The 19,567-nt window shown below is 39.7% G+C and overlaps 1 protein-coding gene across 1 annotated transcript in view; it reads right to left on the bottom strand.

Annotated features, from left to right (window-relative positions):
- Window positions 1-19,567, bottom strand: part of CPA6 (carboxypeptidase A6) — a 44,006-nt gene that overhangs the window by 15,754 nt on the left and 8,685 nt on the right. The window contains exons 2-5 of the mRNA XM_009814550.2: window positions 15,538-15,662; window positions 11,871-11,985; window positions 10,858-10,959; window positions 9,920-10,024 (exon numbers count right to left, since the gene is read on the bottom strand). Coding sequence (XP_009812852.1) covers window positions 9,920-10,024; window positions 10,858-10,959; window positions 11,871-11,985; window positions 15,538-15,617 — 402 coding nt within the window. The 5' untranslated portion in view covers window positions 15,618-15,662. The remainder of the gene's footprint in view (window positions 1-9,919; window positions 10,025-10,857; window positions 10,960-11,870; window positions 11,986-15,537; window positions 15,663-19,567) is intronic.

The raw sequence follows: 19,567 nt of genomic DNA, 5'->3' as shown, positions 1-19,567 counted from the left end.
TGCTGAATAGTGTTATTAGTGAATGAAGAGATGATACAGAAACCCTGCCAACACCCTGCAAGCAATCTGCCTGGGGGATGGGGGAAAGGACCAATGATTAATAGGAGGGGGCTTGATCATCTGGATCAGCAGAGTGGTGGTTGTTGATAGAGCTGTGCCAGCTTAGGCTGGCTGAGGATCTGGTCCACAGGAAATTTAATTTGGGGGACGAAGTGAACAAAAGAGCTATATTGTAAACTGACAAGGCAATAAAAGGCAAGAGTTTAAAATGGATTTAGGATGCAGTTGGGCTTTTTATAAAATAAGGGGATTGACTGAGAAGGACAAAGCAAGGAGATGGGGTTGAGAGAAACTCTGAAATTGCAGTTAGCCTTAAAAACAATTTGCTGTCCCACAATTAATTATTATCAAATTTAAGGTAACAATCAGCTTTTGTTGTTTCTGGTTTTGAATTAAACAATCACGCTGAATTAAAGCGACTATTTTAGCACAGGGAACTGAGTCTATTGCTGGTCGTCCACAAGTTGCATAAAACTGCTTCTGACAAAACAGGATTAACTCTTCCATGCAATTATTAAGATATCAGTTAAAGCATCCTTTCTGATGATAACATACAATGTTTTACTATTGTCTGTATATCTCATACTTTAGCAGGGTGACACTATGATCTGCCATTCAGGCCTTCATTGCCACTTTATCAGTTTGGCAAGCTAGTAGTTAGCTCTGTCTCTGTACTTGGAAGCAGCACATCTTTTTATCTCCATTTTCCCTTTTACTGCTAGCGTCCTGCTTTGACACTCAAATCACAAGCAGAGTGGTAAGCCCATTATTAAAGGTAAGATACAAACGAGTATCTAAAAACAAATGGCTTAAAACAAAGGGTCAAATTTTCAAGGCTGAAGCTTGAACTATGTCTGATATTTTTTTTTTTTTCCACCAAGCAAAATTTTCCTTCCTCTTTGGGAGCATTTCCCACAGGAGAAACCCAGAAACAACAACTGAGAAAGATGACAGTGTGCTGCAACTACTCTGCCACGCTCAGAAGACTGCCCATAAAAAGAGTCTGAAAAGAAGGACCTGCAGAATCCCAAAGGCTTGCTTACGCTGGTACTTAACAATGCAAATGGAGAAGATGCTGAAGCAGAGAAGAGGCAGAGGGACAATGGCATGACTGACATGTTAGAGAAGCAAACAGCAGTTCCAGGAAGCTTGTGGAAGGCTGGGACCACCCAAGCAAATGAAGGATCTTGTGGGGAAGAAGCTGGATGGAGTTACACAGATCTTAGTGGAAACAGGAGACACAACTTTTTCGTTCCACTCTAAGAGGTAGTACATAAAAAACCTCATAGGTCCCAAATAGGTCAAGGACTGCCTAGCAGGGAAAGGAGAGGCCTGAGTTAGTCTGAAGCACTGTGAATACTCTGAAAGGGGCAACACAAACTTCTCTACTAGTAATTGTATGAAGCTAAAGCCCACCAAGGTGGTGGAGACCTCCTGAGATGTCTACCACAGAAAAATGTAATTCTTGAATTTTACATCTTAGTTATGTTGGTCCAAGGTAGTACATATTGAGGGCAACCCAACAGAACTCACTTGAATACATTGTTTAATAAAATTGTTGAGACACAGTTAAATAATTGAGATGCAAATTATTGCTTGTAAGTCCATTTCTGGAACAACTAAATTGTCCAATACACAGAATTTTCCTTCACAGTCCTTTCTCATGTTCAGTAGTGCTTCTGCATATCAGTAATTTTACTGAGGCCCTAATTACTCAGCATCATCATACAGGAGTGGACTGCTAAAATATAAAGCAGAATTTCTTCCCTAGGGCAAGTAATGTGTTGGAGCAACAATGTGAATTCTCTTCATGCCTTGAAGAAGAACATAACCAACAGCTTAAGAACCTTCACAGGGTAGAATTTGAATGTCCTAGTGATTAATACTTACATAGGAGTTTGCACTAGCAAGTGTCATTGAAGAATTCCTACTACAGGCACAACACAGACACAGGGTTACCTTTATTTTATCAAGATGTATTCACATCGTGAAAAATTAATAGCTGCAAGCAAAATGAAAGTAATTTTTACCTTCTTAAGATCATGGGTAGGCAGGAGGATGCAGCTGAGTAGCTGAAAGTGCACAAGAGAAATAATGCAGTACTTACTTCCTTTTGGAAAACTGGAAACCATTTTAACTGTTTTTTTGCCATCATGAAGAATGTCACAGCAAAGGAAAGCACCTTCTCTAAACTGACTTACTGTTGAATAGAACCTGGGAAAATCCACCATGGACCAAAAGTGAAAGAAAAACTGCACAATATAAAAATGGTTTGCCACAGCTGCTTTTAAAACAATGCATCACATGCCTCGTTGTGGTGATACCATGGTACTGCAATCCATCTTTTTGGCATTGGCTTAGATTTTATCCATTAAAAAAACTACATCACAACTGAGGGCCCAGACCGGGAAACTCTTGTTGGTAGTGTTTACCGCTACTTTGTTTTCCTTCCCCTCAGAAGTGATGCACACTAATAACCTCTGTTTTCAGTCACAAAGATGTGCTGGAGAGACGCAGATACTCAGAATGAAGTGGGATATAAGATGGCTGCTGAAATAATCCTTCAGAACTGAACCAGCTGTGCAGCGGAGGAGGGATGTTGAGTAGAAGCAGAAACTACATACGCATAGGTGTGATTACCGGACAGAAATGTCAAATGGCAGGAACAACATTTGAAGGATGAAAAAACCCATGAGGATAAAATAGATTCTGCATTTGCACCAGCGCCTCTCGCTGTTGAAAGGCTGATGAATGAAGTACTGAGTGAAGAGGCTGGAAGAGGTGATCTCTCTGATGGAGGAAAAACAAACAGTGTTTCAGGCAGAAGCTCCTGACAGAGAAGAATGGGTTAGCTAAAGATAAGTAAGGCTGAGTGTTTCAAATATAGATGCTGCAGGATGAAACAGATGGATTTTTCCTCCAGATAATGGATATATAGGGAGCACTCAGAGAAGTCAATTTTTTCTGAGGCTAGGCAGCCTGCTAAAAAGACAGCTGGGGAGACTAGAGTCTGGCAAACAATAAAAATTAAGCTCCAATGATTGTATTGCATTTACTGAAAGAGCTGCAGAGCGTTTGTGGAGAGATCTGTCACCAGGTGACTGGTCCTTCAGGGTGAAAAAAGCCCAGTCTTCATGGTGCCATCATCAACAGCAGCTGTGAGGGAGGCTGCAGGGGGGCAAAATACAGTCCTTAGAAGTTTCTGGCCTTCCTAAAACAAAGGTGAACTAAAACCTGATGAACAGGAGGAAAACCCAGATAGGAAGATTTCATAGAGTAAGAAGATGCGATGGATTAAAGAGGAGGAGAAATTTCAAGTCAAACCAACATCAGCTGAAGAGCTTTAGCTGAAGGGAACAAACCTTGGAAAGAAGGAACATATCTAGCTAAAGGGTGAAAGGAAAAAGCTACAGGTACAGTGTTTGTTTTGGCTTTGCATGCCTCTGATTCACTTTGGAATATTTCAAATAATTTCAAAAGCTCTTCAGGTTTCTGAGAGCCAGTGCTTAAAGATATGTTAAGAACAGTGGCGTATCTGTCCCCAGGAACAGGAGTGGCATAAATGTATGGATTAGAGAGAGACGTGGTCAGGTCTTTGCTTTCTTTCCTCTATGGTTCAAAACTTCTGCTTGGAGAACTCCAAAAAATGGAGATGGAAAGCCTATCATGGGGGGTAAACTAAGTACATTGTGTCAAAGAATAACTAAATACAGGTGTAATAATATTAGTCTGAAATCCTGGATTGTGGAAACATGGCATTTCAGCTGTACCTGTTCAAAAGACTTAAGTCTGTTGACAAGTCATAGGTCAAGCGTATAAACTTTAACAAACATTAGTGTGTTGCTTCACGTAACTGTCTTACACACCCCCAAGATCAGACTATTTCTGAAGTGGGTGAAAAACTGGCATCTGAATTTCATAATCAGCCTGTATTTTGAGGCTCTGGTAGTTATGGATAGCAAGGAGAAAGAAATTTTCCTGACTCTTAAAGGATTACCAGTTTTGATGGAGCTCAGCAAGACCCAGAAATGATTCAGAATGTGAAGCTGTTTTCCTGACAGTGTGGACTTCAGCACTGGAAGGAATGACTGAGTGCTGCTCTGACTGCTGATGCAGCGTATTGCAGATGTTTTGTCCATCAGGACATGGACTATGGAATTTTGCAGAAGTGCTACACTGTAAGTGTAAGTGCTACACTGCCTTCCAGCAGACCTTAAAGTAGGAATACTTATAGGTTTATGGCCTTCTGACCACATGGCCTGCACGGTGCAGAAGAAGAGCCAACTCTTTCACACTGACACTGTCTGGGTCTCCTGCTGGGATGTGCGTCTGATCGCACTGTTGTCCTTATTCAGTTCTGTATATGTGTATGTGCTGTTATTTTAGGTATCCTGTCTTTAGAGTCAAGCACTTCATAAACATTCCTGAGGAAGAATCTGAGGTCTTGAACCCTGCAAAATTCCTGGTAAAGACTGGTCTCTGGGGTCTGGTCCACAAGCCTAATGGCTGGCTAATTGGCAGTATACATCCCATACACATCCCACAAGATGACTCATAAATCAGTCTCAAGCTTAGAATAGTGGGGGCAGGTGTTGCCATTTTGCATCTTGGACAGTCTGTGTGTCTCTCTTAGCTCATTATTATGGAGTGAAAAGATGGGATTCAGGCCTGGTTTTGGCAGCAATTAATATCAATGTCAGCATTTAAAAAAAAAAAAAAATTAAAAAAATCTGCCCCCAGCCTTTAACTTCTTTGTCTGAGGTTACCTCTCTGCTCCCGGGGCGCACAATGAAGCACAAACACATAATCTTGAATAATTTGGGAACTCACATAATTGGGTTCATAGAACACCCACATTTCAGAATTTGGACTTTTGGCCACGCATCTCACAAATTGAAGTATAGAGAGCATACTGATATTCTTTTCAGATTTGTGATTCTTCTGAGATGAGACAGCTATTATGGCCCATCTTTAAGGGAAGATGCAGTGCTGCAGGATGAGCAGGGCTCCAGAGGTGCAGATTTGGATTCCTCTACTATACAGCTGCTTTCTTGTGAGCCTGTGGATAGGGGTGAGGGAACATTCCTGGGCAGTCTAGCAAGGTCAATGCCTGAAGCAAACTTGATCAAATCCAGAAAGCCACCTTGATCAAATCCAGAAAGCTCAGAAGTAGTTTGGAACATTTTTTCAGCAAAGACCTTAGATATTGGCTAGATTCTGTCCCAGAAGCAGCAGACAGTAGCACTGCTCATCCAGGAAAAAAACCCACAACAGTCTCACATTAAAGTGGCTATGTGCAATGCAATGTAATCTGACCCACATTCAAAGAATAACAATATTATTTTGAGGAATGTCCTCAAGATTTAAACATTTGAAAAATATAAGAGCCTAGGGAGTCTATGGAAGAGCATGACACAGTTCACATTTGAGATGCAGATATACTGAATCCGGTCAACATATATTAGTTTTCCTTTTTTCCCAAAAAGGCCCACTTTTGAGGATGGGAGAAGAAGGTGATGGTGGAGGCTACTGCATTTCCAAAGTGCGAGGCTATTTGCACCTTTATTTGAGGCCCCAATGAGGCCACTCCCTTAGGGGGATTCACTTGATCTTAATGGATGTTTCCCTTACAGTTGCCATTGGATTCTTAGAACATTTTCTCAAGAAGTACAATCAGTGCTTGCTTCTTGAAGGTTTTTAATTACACTTCTTGAATTTTCTCATCTTGAAATACAAATTCCTGCATCAGAAACAAAGAATAGTGCATCTTAAAGTCACATCTCTTGTATGTTGTTTTCTGAAAATGTTGTATGAATGACATTTCAAGGTTATACATCATTGACATGGATCAAATGGCAGCATTTATTAGAGGGAAGAAAGTCAAACCAGATGTAATGGGAATCCTCATCTGCTTCCACTAAAACTGAAACAGAATCTAGTTTCGATGTTAATTTGAATAGCAGCCTGTGAAGTATATTTCAAATTTTTAAAACAATGGTAAAAATCCTAAATTCGAGGTCTGGATAATTTGATATCTGAATTCTGCTTCTCCTCTCACAATTGCATACTCAATGAAGAGGAGTTAAATTTTCATATTGAACACATATACATATGTAATCGTACTTTTGCAAAAAGTCTATAGGTTTTGCTTCTTTGTTTCTATGAGGGCTATTTATTTTTGGATAAATACATGTTATGTCTGATAAAAAAAAATTGTTTCTAAAGTATACTGCTTTCTACAAAGTAACAATACATAATAGAGTCCCTTTCTTTCCAATTTGTAATATTTACTAACACATTTTAATGTATGATTAGATCCCGTGCAGTCTTTTTAAAAATCTAGGCTAACAAACCTTTTTTCTTTTTTTTTCCCTAAATCTTTTGCTGTGGACATAAATTCTGGGTTACATTAGATTCATTTATCTTTGCAGGTTGCCTTCAAAGTAGTCCACACATAATCAGTTCCGTTTCCTTTTACAGTTCCTCTTGCTTCCCTACTCCATCATAGATCTCTTAATATTTCCACTGTCAGGGCCTTTTTGCACCACTTTTCAGATGAGTAAGGCTTGAAGTTGGGTGGGACTCAAATGTAACCTAACTGGTATTGTACTACAATACGGGTGCAGACACTTCTCTGGGGCTCACTAGTTGGTACCTAAAGCTCTGATCCTGTGTGCGCAGAACGTCCCCTTTCTTGACTTGAAATTCAATGACCATGAGGTAGGGTTTGTCAGAGGCCACCAGTATTGCTAAGCCTGGTAGAACATCTGATTATCTTTAGCTGAGAGACTACAGGCATTCAGGGGCGCCTTCTACAGAAACAAACAGTGACATTGTTATTAACACCAGACCTACGGAATACAGAGCCAAGGCTAGAGCTCATGCTGGAATAGATTATAATAAAAAAACACACAAAAAACCTAACAAAAAAACCAACCCCCCAAACCAAACAATAGTCTTTGCTCTCCTCTTATTTGTTTCAAAATGTGAGTAGGCTGGCTTTGTATTTTCAATTATATTATTAGATAATGCAAAACTCTTTCCTGTGCATTCTCTTTCTCTTTTTAATCTTTAACTTCTACTTCTATACCTTTCTCCCTTTTTCTCTAGTTCATCTATTCTTTTTCTCGTACTATTGTATTTGCCCGAGTACAGAACAAGCCTGCATAGCAGGCAGCCTCTTGCCTTCCCACGCTCTAGCCTCACATCCTCACTTCCCAAGTCTGATCCCCCTTAGTCTGCTTTGCATTTCTAGATAGATGGGAGCTGGGTCTTGCTCAGCTGAACAACTCCAGATGCTTTGGAGAAAGCGGGGAGCCACTGCCCATACCCTGTCAAGCCACACTAGCAGCCAGCTGCTCAGTGGCACTTCCACCCTATGGGAGGTGGTGTCTCCCATTGCTTGCAGCAAATTCACTGGCACTCAGAAGCTGCCGCTTCCAGTGATGCAAGCAAGATACCAAGGGTTCCCAAGCTGGATGGGAATATCTGGTCAAGTTTGCAGCACCGAGTCTTGAGCTTGAATGTTAAGTGATGTTCATACATAGAGGTTGTTTTCTAAGCTAAATCTCTTGAAAAGCCTAGTTGTACACAGGAATATGGATACTTCAATAAAAACAAGTGACAGAGATCACAGGGTGAAGTGAAAACTCGACAAAGTATCTCAGGCTGCCTGCACAGTAAAGGGATGCGAGTATGCTGTTCTTGCTAGAAAAGAAGCGAACATCACCTAAATCCAACATTTCCTTTTGCTTGCCTTAAATCAGTGGGCTTGTGGTGCTATTCCTTAGAGTCAACGACCATGCCAGGAAAAATCTGTTTCCAAGCTGACTGCCCTTTCTCAGAACTACCCGTAAGCGCCAGGGAGGATGGAAAGTGGGCTGCCGGGCTGCAGAGATGCTTAAGGGAGGAATTTGCCAGCAAAAGAGAATTGCAGAGTTTGAAGCACGGACAGACCTTCAGTTTTCCCAGAGTTCTTACTAAAATGTCTAATTCATTTAATGGGAAAAGCAATGTCCTAAACCAAACAATCTAATCATCTTGCCTCTCTTCCTCTCCCAGTAATTTTTAACATAATGATGGAGACTGTGAGCATAATATATCCTTATCCTGATGCTTTTTGCTTTTATGCTGGATTGAAATATTTCTCTAAGGGAAGAAGAAAATATATGTCATTTGTGAACAAAGGTAATGCCCGACCAAGATGGGCAGACAAAGGTGGTACAGTCTCAAGGAACTCTGCAGAATCTTTCCTTAATCCAGGAAAATACTTTTACATAGTTAGCGAAACAGTCTTCCTAGTAAGCTACTCTCCGAGGATCTCAAATAACAACCAGAAGGTTTTTATATACACATACACAACCTATATTCTTCCATAAGCTCTACAGAGAAACCTTGTGATTTTTACCTTGCTGCCACATTGTAGTGCTTTATGGGAAAACCTTAGTAAGGAAGATGCACTTGAGCAATAAGCTTTCCCACCAGTGCCTGTCTGTCCCAAACCTCTCCCCTCCTGTTCTCCTAGGTAGGAAAGCTGCTCAGAAATAGCTGCAAGTTTGTTCATCTTTACACTAACAGAAGTCCTAATCAGATGACACATCATCATTGCACAGTGAGCTTTGGAGATCAGCACCTGGATCTGGTTTAGCCTATCCATGCATCAGCAGTCATGCTGGCAGGCTCACCCAAATTGTAGTGGCCTCATTATTTCTGCCTTTGCCCTATACGCTGCTGTGACTTCTGAGGGAAGTCCACACATGGTTATATGATCCTCTCAGGTAACGCTTAGGATGTTGATGATGTAGAAGTTTACTCTCATGAAATGACTTACTGGACAGGATCTTTCTGCTGAGTGGAGAGATCCCAGAAAATCAAAGGCAGGTCCTTTAAATCAGAAGAGGTATTAATACATTGTAGAATTCCACAGTCGTGGGGTAGGAGAGAAGTGAGAAAATTGTGTGCTTGTAGGAAGAACCTTGCAAACAAAGATTTTGTATCAATTATTTTGAGAAAAAAAATGGTATGCAAAATACTCAAAGCACATCTCTTGGTTTTTGTTGAAGCCTTCTTTGACTTCTGTAAATTGCCTTGAAAAACAGTCTCCACTGTGCAGCTAATATCCTGTTTTGAACAAAAGTTTGTTGGTTAAGGGGAAATGTCAAAATCCTGCAAACATATTGTGCATATGAAATGAATTCCAAATTAGAAGAAATTAAGTGCTGATATTAAAAAAAAAAAAAAAGATGTACTGGACAAGTGGAAAGCAAAATTCCAATTCCATTTTATTTCACTGATTATTTGAAAAATGGCCAAGGGATGGATATGAAGGCTAGACGCCAGATATCAAAGATAAAGGGAGCATAAATCCAACAAGATAGGATCAAAGAAACATTGGAGGAACTACCTGATATTCAGAGAATATGAAATCCATAATTTTGGGTAGAATCTGTCTATGATTTTAGTTTCCTATTCCTATGGAATTACACACAAGAGAAATGTCTTTCTTAATCCTTAAAGCAAAGATATTGCAGAACTGATCTGAAGCAGTACACACTGGCACTGATTTACTTGGACCATTACCAGAATTACACTCTCCACATTTTTAGGTCTTGGAATAAATTTCTACTTCATATCACTGCCAATATGTCTCTGGCACATTTCTGACCTGTGCCTCACTGTGTCTGGCTGTCACTATCAGCTTCGTTTATCAAGCACTTAAGTGTTCTACAAATAAATAAATAAAATCCATAATAATAGCTAGTTATTGTTCTTATTAATAATATGTTAGATTTGTTATAGAAAATATACAATGTTTGTTGAACTGAAGGAGCTGCATGACTGTAAATCATTAAACACTTACTTCTTTCACGAACCACTGGCAAAAGGCAGGGCCAATCCACTCTCTTGCATGAATCCCACAGTCTATCCAGACAGCTTTCTTGTAGGGCCGTGATCTTTTACCTAACTTGAAGTGTGAATATTCATAGAAATATCAATAGGTCTCATGACATTAGTGGGACACAATAATGAGAAAATAATAGAATATTAGAAACACTAAACCATTTTGAATTTCCTCATATAAAGGAACACAAATGTATTGTTTTCAAAGGTATGGCCAAGATAATGATATGCAAGTATGCCAAGATAATGAAGCTGATCTATGGAAAAAAAAATACAGGAAAAGTGAGATCTGTCAATTCCTCTTTTATGCGGAATGAAATTCTTAAATATCATGTGAAGCAGGGTGAGGAAAAATGACACTACAGGAATAGCCTGATACAGAATCCAATTTTCAGACTTCTGCAACAGCAGATGAAAAGAAAGTACATTGAAAGTAGAATTGGTTTTGCGTCTTGCTGACACCCTCTAATTTGTGGTCCTAATAATGTGAATTGAGACCGCAGAGCCCTGGAGTTTTGTCAGTAGCTAAAGAGGAAGCGCATGTGGCGCATGCTGAGAAGGGCTCCAGAGTCCTCGGGTCCCTCTCCAGCATGACTGCTTTCCAAGTTGTCTATAAACACAAAACTTTCCAATTCCTTTAAATCCTGCTAATTGAACTTGGCCTGTAATCTATCTACATCCACATCCAATCCAAGTAAACAGGGTTTGGTGTTTAGTTTTCCAGCTTTTATTTTTTTGTTCATTAAAGATGACATTCAGAGAGATACTTAGGTCTTGGCAACTCATCCTTAGGAAACACTGATAACCTATGTCTCCAGTGTACATGCTATAACATAAGTAATAAAGTGTCTGTCACTTATTCCAGACTTTAGTCTGATTAATGACTATTTGATCTACCTTGAGTACAAAGAGTGGTCTCCCTTCATAGGATTTCCCAACAGAGAACATGTGAACAAGATCTGAATGAGTTTTATTCAGATGATGCATCCAACTCTGGATCTGCAAATACAGAAATAAAATTGTTGCTTCAGTCTTTGCACTTCAAAGGAAGCAACTGTAACACATGTCGTAACCTCAGCTCTCAGTCCTCTGTATGTTCTTGGATTTTCCTGTAGTTTTTTCTTTTTGTCTTTTTTTTGTTGTTTTGGTTTTGTTTTCATACTTGAACTATCATTGGGCTCTCATAGCTCTATTGCCAGAGCCTGGATGCAGCCTTCAGTCACACAGGATTTTTTTTCTATTTTATTGTCAGATATTACTGGAATGCATTAGCTGTCCACCGAAAATCTGGGTATGGGGCTAATCTGCCATTCCCACTAAATATTAATGGAATGAAGAAAGAAGGTCCCTGAGTCTGCCTGCCAGGACACAGAATGGCAAACAGATTGACCTGCAGGATTCAATGCTGCTTGCAATATTTGTTTCACGGGGTGCAGCACCCTCCACACTCTGGCTAGTGACTTTGTTTTGGTGCAGCCTGAAACTGTACACTGAAATGAACAGAAATCATTTACCCAGCTATCTTCCACAATAGTATACCTTATACATGAATCTGTGAGTGTTTTTAAGTCTTTGGGCCTCTTGTGCAAATACTTAAACATTTGCTCATATTGCTTACGTAAATGAATCAGTGAGACTAATCACTGAACTCTCTTACTCCATCACAGTAAAAGACCTATTTTTAAAACAGAACTCAGAAGCTGTCAAAGATAGTTACATATAAAGATAAGCCTTGAATACAAGTATTAAAAAATATGTATTTTTAAGAAGGTGCCCATTTTTGAGGAAGAAACATTTAGAATACTTCTGAAGATGAACAGGCAACCATAACTTATAGACAGAGTGAAATCTAAGCCTTATTAAAGACAACAGTGTAGAGGATAAGAGGAACAATATGAATTTCCACGTACTTCTTCCAGAGAGTGATACACTTCATAATTATACTCAGAAATGGACCTTCGATTCCTATGTGACCTCAATCCAGTTTGGTTTTCTATTGCTTTCTGTAGGTCTGATATGAGAATCCTAGGTAAAAAAAGATAGCGGTATGACTGAAAAACTAGTAGAACACACAGACTAAAGCAGAACAACAATCACATTTAGAAGAAATATAGCAGGAGTTAAACCATCCTGATGTTACTTCATCTGTTGTATTTTGACAATAGAGTGCTTCAGGCTTATTTGGATGTATGTTGCCAAATAAATACTCCAGCTGCTTTGAAATGTAACAGTGCCTTCAAAAACCACAATAAGCTTGTTAAGTGAATAAAACAGAATGATGTAAATAATGTAGCCACATTAGATGTAAATAATGTGAAGAAGAAGCCACCTTCATTTGTTTACGGAACAGCGTTTGTTGTCTTCTTTTATAATCCAGTTATACTACATAATGATGGATCTTCAAAATTGATTTCAAAACCATTTAAAAAAATCTTTTTAGGCTTAGAAGAACACGCACGTACTTTCTCTCGGGTATTGTACTGGCATGGAACATTACATACACCTACAATTTGTACAGGCAAAATAAAAAAATGGAGAACTTGGTGTCATTCTCATTTTGTCTGAAACACAGCAAACAACAAAAAACCTTAAGTGTGGTTTGTTGTTTACAGTTATCTACTCTGCAATAGTTGGTTGCCAGTTATTTTAAAATAACTCAGGCAAAACATGAAGCAACACTAAGTGTAATTTAAATATGCTTGCATAAAAAGTGAGAGGTTTTTTGCATTAAGAGCAAAATGCAGGAATAGTAAGTAGTTCAAGCTGAAAACTTTTTTATTTTATGGCAAAACCAAATAATGATGGAAATAGAAAAAGATAATATGGAAAACATCTGAAAAGAATTATATTGCAGAGGTTGGAGCGTCTATCCCTTCCATCTCACAGTGGCAGGCGCTAGGAATACTGTCACTGACATCAGTAACAACATCACTATAAAACTGAGGGCTATCCTTGTGTACCACCTTCTCCTAAAGCATGGCAATGTGTAATCACCATACCACTAATTCGTCATTCCTGTAAAACCATGGTCACGTTCAGCCTTTTAAATTCTCATAGGCATTAGCTGCAAAGATTGGAAAAAGATGGAAACTGCATTCACTCTGATCCTAACTCAACTGTGCAGCATATACCTCAAAGATAATAGGTCTATCTCCATACAACATCAAAGTAAAGGTTATCCCCATCTTCAAATGTATTAGTGAAGTAATTGTATAATTAGGAATTACATTGTTCTACATCAGCAACTTTCATTAAGCAAACTAAGGGCTTATAATCTTGACTTGCAAAGTGCTATACACTCTAAGACCAGTACTGTAAAGTATTTAAGCCTGCAGTTAGATTAAAGCAGTGGTTTTATTCAAGTCATTAGGACATCTAATATGTTAAAAAAATACTTGCCTGCTTTGCTGAATTCTGATTAGTGTAAGTACCTACCAGAATCAAGCTGTTTGTTCACTTTTACAATAATAGATGTAATTTCACAACTCCTGATTGTTTATGTGTCTGTAGTCCAAATGAGATTTGATAGTCTTTATTTACTTTTAAATGACTGTGTACTGCACGTGCTTATAACATCCAAGGGCTCTTAAGTCCCTCAGGTTTGAATACAAGCTAAGTGGCTTCGTTGCCAGAGAACTTAACAATCCAGGCAACTTCGTGCAGTAAATGTTCATCTGATGCCTGGCTTGTTTTCATGACCGTCTTATTGTTATAAAGTCAAACACTGGGACAGATAAGCCTGTCTTACAGGCAAGGGCTGGTGACCTTGTTCATTATCAGGGCTGCTTAATGCTTCCAGTCTTCAGAAATTTGTCATAATGCAAGCAAGCGTCATTCTGTCAAGCTGAAGTTTTACATGGTGTTTGCCTCAGATTTTCCAGTTCCAAAAGGGATGTAGCAATTTAACTCCTTTGCAAATAGTGTGCCAAAATAAAATTTAAAAAAAAATTGTGAAAAACAGCCATGAGAAAAGGAGCTGTATCAAACCTTGCCCCGCGCTTCAGCCCCTTGGCTGTGGAGCTGCTCTTCAGCTCAGGGCGTTGGTCCCCACCCCAGCTGCATTACAGGCACGGCTGTGTCCGGCCACCCTGGCAGCCCCACTCCTGCCACTCCCTGGCTATAGCTGTTGCTGTTCTCATGGCGAATCCTCCCGGGTGTTGCGGAGTTACAGATCTTGGGAGGCTTGTCAGGAGAAGCACATGCTCGTCCGATGCTTTGCAGGGTTTTGCTTCTAATGGCTGGGACCCAGTGGACAAGGAGTCTGAAACGGGCAGTGGGGAGATGAAGAGGAGAGCAAAGAAACAGTCTGGAGCTGACAAAATGCTGCCCAGCTTCCTTCTAAATGCACACAACTTGTGTGCCAAATGTCAGAGAGGAAATTTTCCCTGTGGAAAATTAACGTAATGTTGTCCTAGTTGTTTCGGGTAAACTGCAGAAATCCTTTGCCCTTACAGTTCTTGCTCTTGCACACTCTGCTCTGCAACCTAAGGAAAGGTCTTCAAGTACAGGGAGTGTTTATAACACATATAAAATGGCCTTCTGTCATTTCATTAAAGGTGATTACTGTGAGCAGGAACAGCAGCAGACGTGAATACAATTGCTGGGGCACAGTAATTAGGGGACATTTTTTGTATAAGCACAGGAAAACGATTACAGAAATCCCCATTTCATTTTGAAACACAAACAAAACTGAAGCAGTGTTGAACCCACATGAAGTTGAACCCACTCTGAACTTCAGCTACCGACACTGCATAATTAATTTCTTTATGTTTGTTTTTGTATTTTTAGAATGAAAAATTAATAAGAGACCATTGTTATAATAAAAAAGGAATTCTGATAAAGGTACATTTAATATACAATATGATTTGTGCCATCCTTTTCTCACTGAGAAATAAGTATAAATAGCCTCACATAGGGCTTTATTCAGCAAATGTTTAAGAATTCAAATAACTCATCAGTTGGTTATTCAAATGCTTCAGCATCAGCATCTCACTGAAAAGGCTTTAATGACAAGGTCATTACTCTTGTCTAGGATATCATATTGATAAAAATGAAATTATAAGTATACTCCCAAACTGTCTTGAATGCTTTTAAGAAACACTGTAAATGATGTGTGAGCCTTAGCATGTATTTGTTCTGTAAGACTTGTGTTGGGTCAAGAGGAATGGAGAGTTATAAAACAGAACTAATACAGTCCTTTATAATTCATGAAGAAGGCTTGCCTCTGTGTTTGCAGCACAGTTGTAAACAAACCTTGCTCCTGTTAAATACAGGGAGAGGCAAAGCAAGCTGTAGAATTAGTAATTACCATCCCTCTCTTAACAGATGTGATATCATATACATTGAAAACACTTCAGCTTGACTCCAAAGGAGGACATTTAATTAAAACTGCCTGCCTGTGGGAGATTTTCTGTTCTCCCATTAAAATGGTTGTTTTCTTGGCAATGTCTAGCTGTCTGCCAGTCTAATTGCTATGATGTGGAATGTATTTTCAAGCGCACTTGGCGTGGTCGATTCAGACCTGCCTTGGAGGCCAGATCTCTGGAGCGAGGCACAGAAAGCAAAACACAGGCTTACGTGTACTGGATGTTTGCTTGCTGGAGATAGGGCAGCAGACTTCGGGATGTGTTCTGTGGTACTCGCACGTCGGTGACCATGCCTTCGACGATGTGGAAGGGGCTGCTGGGCTGCCACAGGTCCACCTGTAGTGCAGGAACCAACCTGTAATTCATATGCATTCAGTGTAGGTGGGGAAATCCAAGAGATGGCACACTTGAAGGTCTGTAGGCAAACACTCTAGTCATGGTAGAGACAATAAAACTGTATTGGCTGGTCCAGCTTGACATCTATGCTAATGGAGCAGATTTCGCGGAATGATTGTGTCCAGCTTACCACAACTCTTGTGGGAGATTTGCCAATGGCAAGAGAGAACGGTCTCAGGAACGTGCCTCCTCAAACAGCTTGAAACAAGAGCTACCTTCAACTTCATGTGCCTTCTCAGACTCCTACACATTGCCTATGTATTAGCTCCTATGGAGTCCAGGAGTCTTTTTTTTTTCACAAGGTATTTTCTGTGCTCACTAGGGCAGTAAAAGAAAAGAACGCTAAAGAGAGGTAGAAAGTGTAGCATATACCAGTGTTGTTTGCAAAATATACCCAAGTATTTTTCTTGATAATAAGCAGATCAGAGGTCAGTAACAGAAGGTCACCAATACTATGAAGGAAGCTGTGATCTAAACAATGATTTTATATGAAATGACAAAATAATAGGAATAAGATAACTGAATTATTACAATCTTGTAAAAATGTAAAAAAATGTAAAAAATGATTGCTACTAAATGATACCACAATTATTAATGTGCTACCTACACATGATCATACCTAAGGGATGCTTCTTGTCCATTTTTACTTTCTTTGGTTGCCAAATCTGAAATACACTTGGAAATGAATTTTTAAGAAAGCAAGAAAGTTTGCAAACAGGGATTTGAAACTCAGTGTTCTGCACCCTGTAGGAAAATGGTCTTGTATTGCTCAGCAGAACCAATGCCAGATGTACAGACTCCTAAACAGAGGTGAGAACAGCTCCTCTTCATCCAGCGTGGGGCTAGTGGCCAGAACACAAGTTAACAAACCTCTCCCCAGAGCTTCTGGGTAGTCACAGGACATTACAGAAAAGAGCGTCAGCAACAACCTCTGTGTCAATGTGACAAACATGCATGTCAAGATCCACAAGCCTTAAAAATATGTAAGTTTGTGAGCTGAATACAAAGAGGGAAATTGATAGGGACTATCATGCCACTACATTTCTTAAAGAGAATTTCAAAGGAATGAATACTTGATAAATGTATTTTGAAGTTTATTGCAGTCAGCTGTGCTAGGCTGCATCGATGAAAGTCATGGATACAGCTCATGAGTGTCCCTTGCCTTCCTTGCTTTCCAGGTTTCTAAGAAGGTTTTTATAATCTAGATTTTAAAAGCTCCTGACTTCTTCTATGCCATACAAGCTATTTTATAAATATATCTAACGCATTTCACAGGGTTCAGTTCCCACCATGTCTCAAATGGCCCTGAGTAAGAACATGCTGATTACCAAGAAGGCATCTGATGCTGAACCTGATGCTACCTCTTCAAGCAGTAGTCACTTTAGTCCAGTTAATCCAATTAAATGCCTGCTACTTTGGAAGAAGAAAAACTGAAACACAGGGGCAGCCTCTTCTATTCCTGCCAAAACCCACTCTTTGTTTCATGTTGCCACAATATGGTCTATGGATCCATGTGATAGTGGTGGGTAGGCACAGCATCTTTTGAAGTCTAACACCAGGACTGGCAAAGTTCAGGAGGCTTGTGAAGCTGACAGCAGCTATGACAGATGGTCAGTAGAAACCAAACTCATGAATTAAATGGTGCTAAATGCTGCTTATAAATAAAGATCGTCTCACTGTGCTAACACCTTATGTTTGTTAGTTTATCTGTCTTTCATATTTTGATTAATTATAGGCATGCAGTGAAATTCCCCCCTAATTCAACATGGTTGATTTCACACATGGTTAATTAGAAATGTGTATTTGACTTTTAAGATTTATCCCTAAAAATACACATCACAGAGGGTAAATTTGTTGCTCTTGGAGTAAAAGCATATCAATCAGCTCAGCTTGAGTCATTTTTATAAAAATAACAACAAATTGTTATACACAAGCTAAGAGCAATTGAAATGAAGTGTCTCCTGGCCAACTGCAATATCTAAGCACACAAAACTGGAAATAGAAGTTACAGAAATGAAAAAAAAAAAAATCACAATTGAGATACACCTGAAACTTGCCCTTGTTCTTGATAGTTACACAGGATTAATTTTGCCAAATTTCTCCATCATCGTGGAGGGGATAAACCAGCAGATATTCACAATATTAGTTACAACATCACCCAGTTTTTTAATTTCTGAGGTATTCTAATTGTCCCTCACATTACTGGCTGCAAGGGAATCTCAAAAGCAGAAGCGATCTTACTTTAACTAATGAAATCAGCGGTATATCGCACACCGCTATCCTCTTTTGGCAAAAATGCAGTACTTCACTCCTGCCATTGTCCTGGAAGTGAGTCAAAAAAATCCCATTTTTAGAATGCAAATCACTCCTCTTCATCTCAGTTCCCTATTTGGGTAGTTTGGTTTGATTCAACTCCCACTTCTCATCCTTTGCAATGTAAACGAAGCATTCAGTGCTCATCTGGCAGATGTTACCTGTGTTGTCCAGAGCACCACTTCAATTGCTGACTTGATTTTGCTTTATAAAGCATGTAACAAGAAACACATTTCTCCAACAGACATCTTATTTATATTGTAGCTTTCAGCTTGTCCTTGGTGTGACGTAGAGACAGCACATGAAAACTGACAAACGGAAGATGGATTTCAGAGCAGGCATGTTTGGACTGGGCAAGTCCAGCTATCCTTTACTTGCTGTAAATTTTAGGAGACTTCATCATTGCATCTCCCATAGATACTGAGGGCTCCATCGGCACTGTGACTCTTTCAGCATCATTCCTTTGGCAAGCATGCCTTGGATTTCCATGCTGGGCTCCGCTGGCTAGCGAGTGGTAGTGATACTAATTGTTCTCTTATCTTCCTTACTATCTGCGATGGGGTGTTGTTATGCCCACACATATTACACTTCAGCTATTATATAGCATTATGGATGGTGTACCAGTCAGTGCCACAAGACATTTATTTGCTGTGTGAGTGGTGGGATTTGCTAGGTGGGGGGAAGATTCTCCAGCTACCAAAATGAACAGATGCAGAAATCCTACAGAACCCCCTGAACACAGAGTCAAATATTTGAACCTCAAAATTCACCTGGTATCTTGAGGCTAGAGGAAAAGAGATATGCTTTAGAGTATGTCTGCAAACCTAAATATTCTCATGTCCTTTGCAGAACTGTCTCCTTTGCATATCTTTCCCTATCTGTCAGGCAGCAGGTTGCCTTTAGAGGGTCTTGGGATGTTTTAAGCCTCTGGACAATAAGCAGACCCCAGGCAGGATTTTTCAGCAGGCTCAGATTTGGGACCTGGAGACTTACTCAGCACCTACTGCTGCACTCAGGTGTGACTCCGGGTACCTGTTCTTGAGGACGGAGGTGGCTCTGCAGATGCCCAGCAAATGCTCTTTCCCAGAATCTCACTGGAGGCATGAGCATCCTGACTTGCTTTCTATGAGAAGAAATAGTATGTAAAAGCATACAGACAGCTCCCTTTTTCCAGAGGATTTAAACACATTATTGCTTTATTTAAGAAAGAAGGTATAAGAGATTATTAGTCGTGACTACATAGTAAGTATTCTTTTTTAACTGCACATTCTTTTTTCAACCTCACTTGTCCCATGAAAGTCCCTGGGATTCAACTAGGGCTTAGGAAAGCCAACACGCTTTGGGTTTCCTTGGAGGCAGTTTCTCTTTAAACCGAGCTGTTAAAGACAGCTCAAGAGTATAAATGTATCAGCTCTTACCTGGACACCTTCCAAGCTACAGTAACCCTGAGCTCATTAGCCATGTCTCTAGCTTTTAGTCAGTATGGTGAAGAAAAGTCAGTACAAGGCAAAGGGACAAATATTTTAAAAAGA

This window comes from Gavia stellata, chromosome 3, assembly GCF_030936135.1.
Source record: "Gavia stellata isolate bGavSte3 chromosome 3, bGavSte3.hap2, whole genome shotgun sequence".
Lineage (NCBI taxonomy): Eukaryota > Metazoa > Chordata > Aves > Gaviiformes > Gaviidae > Gavia > Gavia stellata.
Note: the sequence above shows the minus strand (reverse complement) of the source record. Positions and strands in the feature narration are given on the sequence as shown.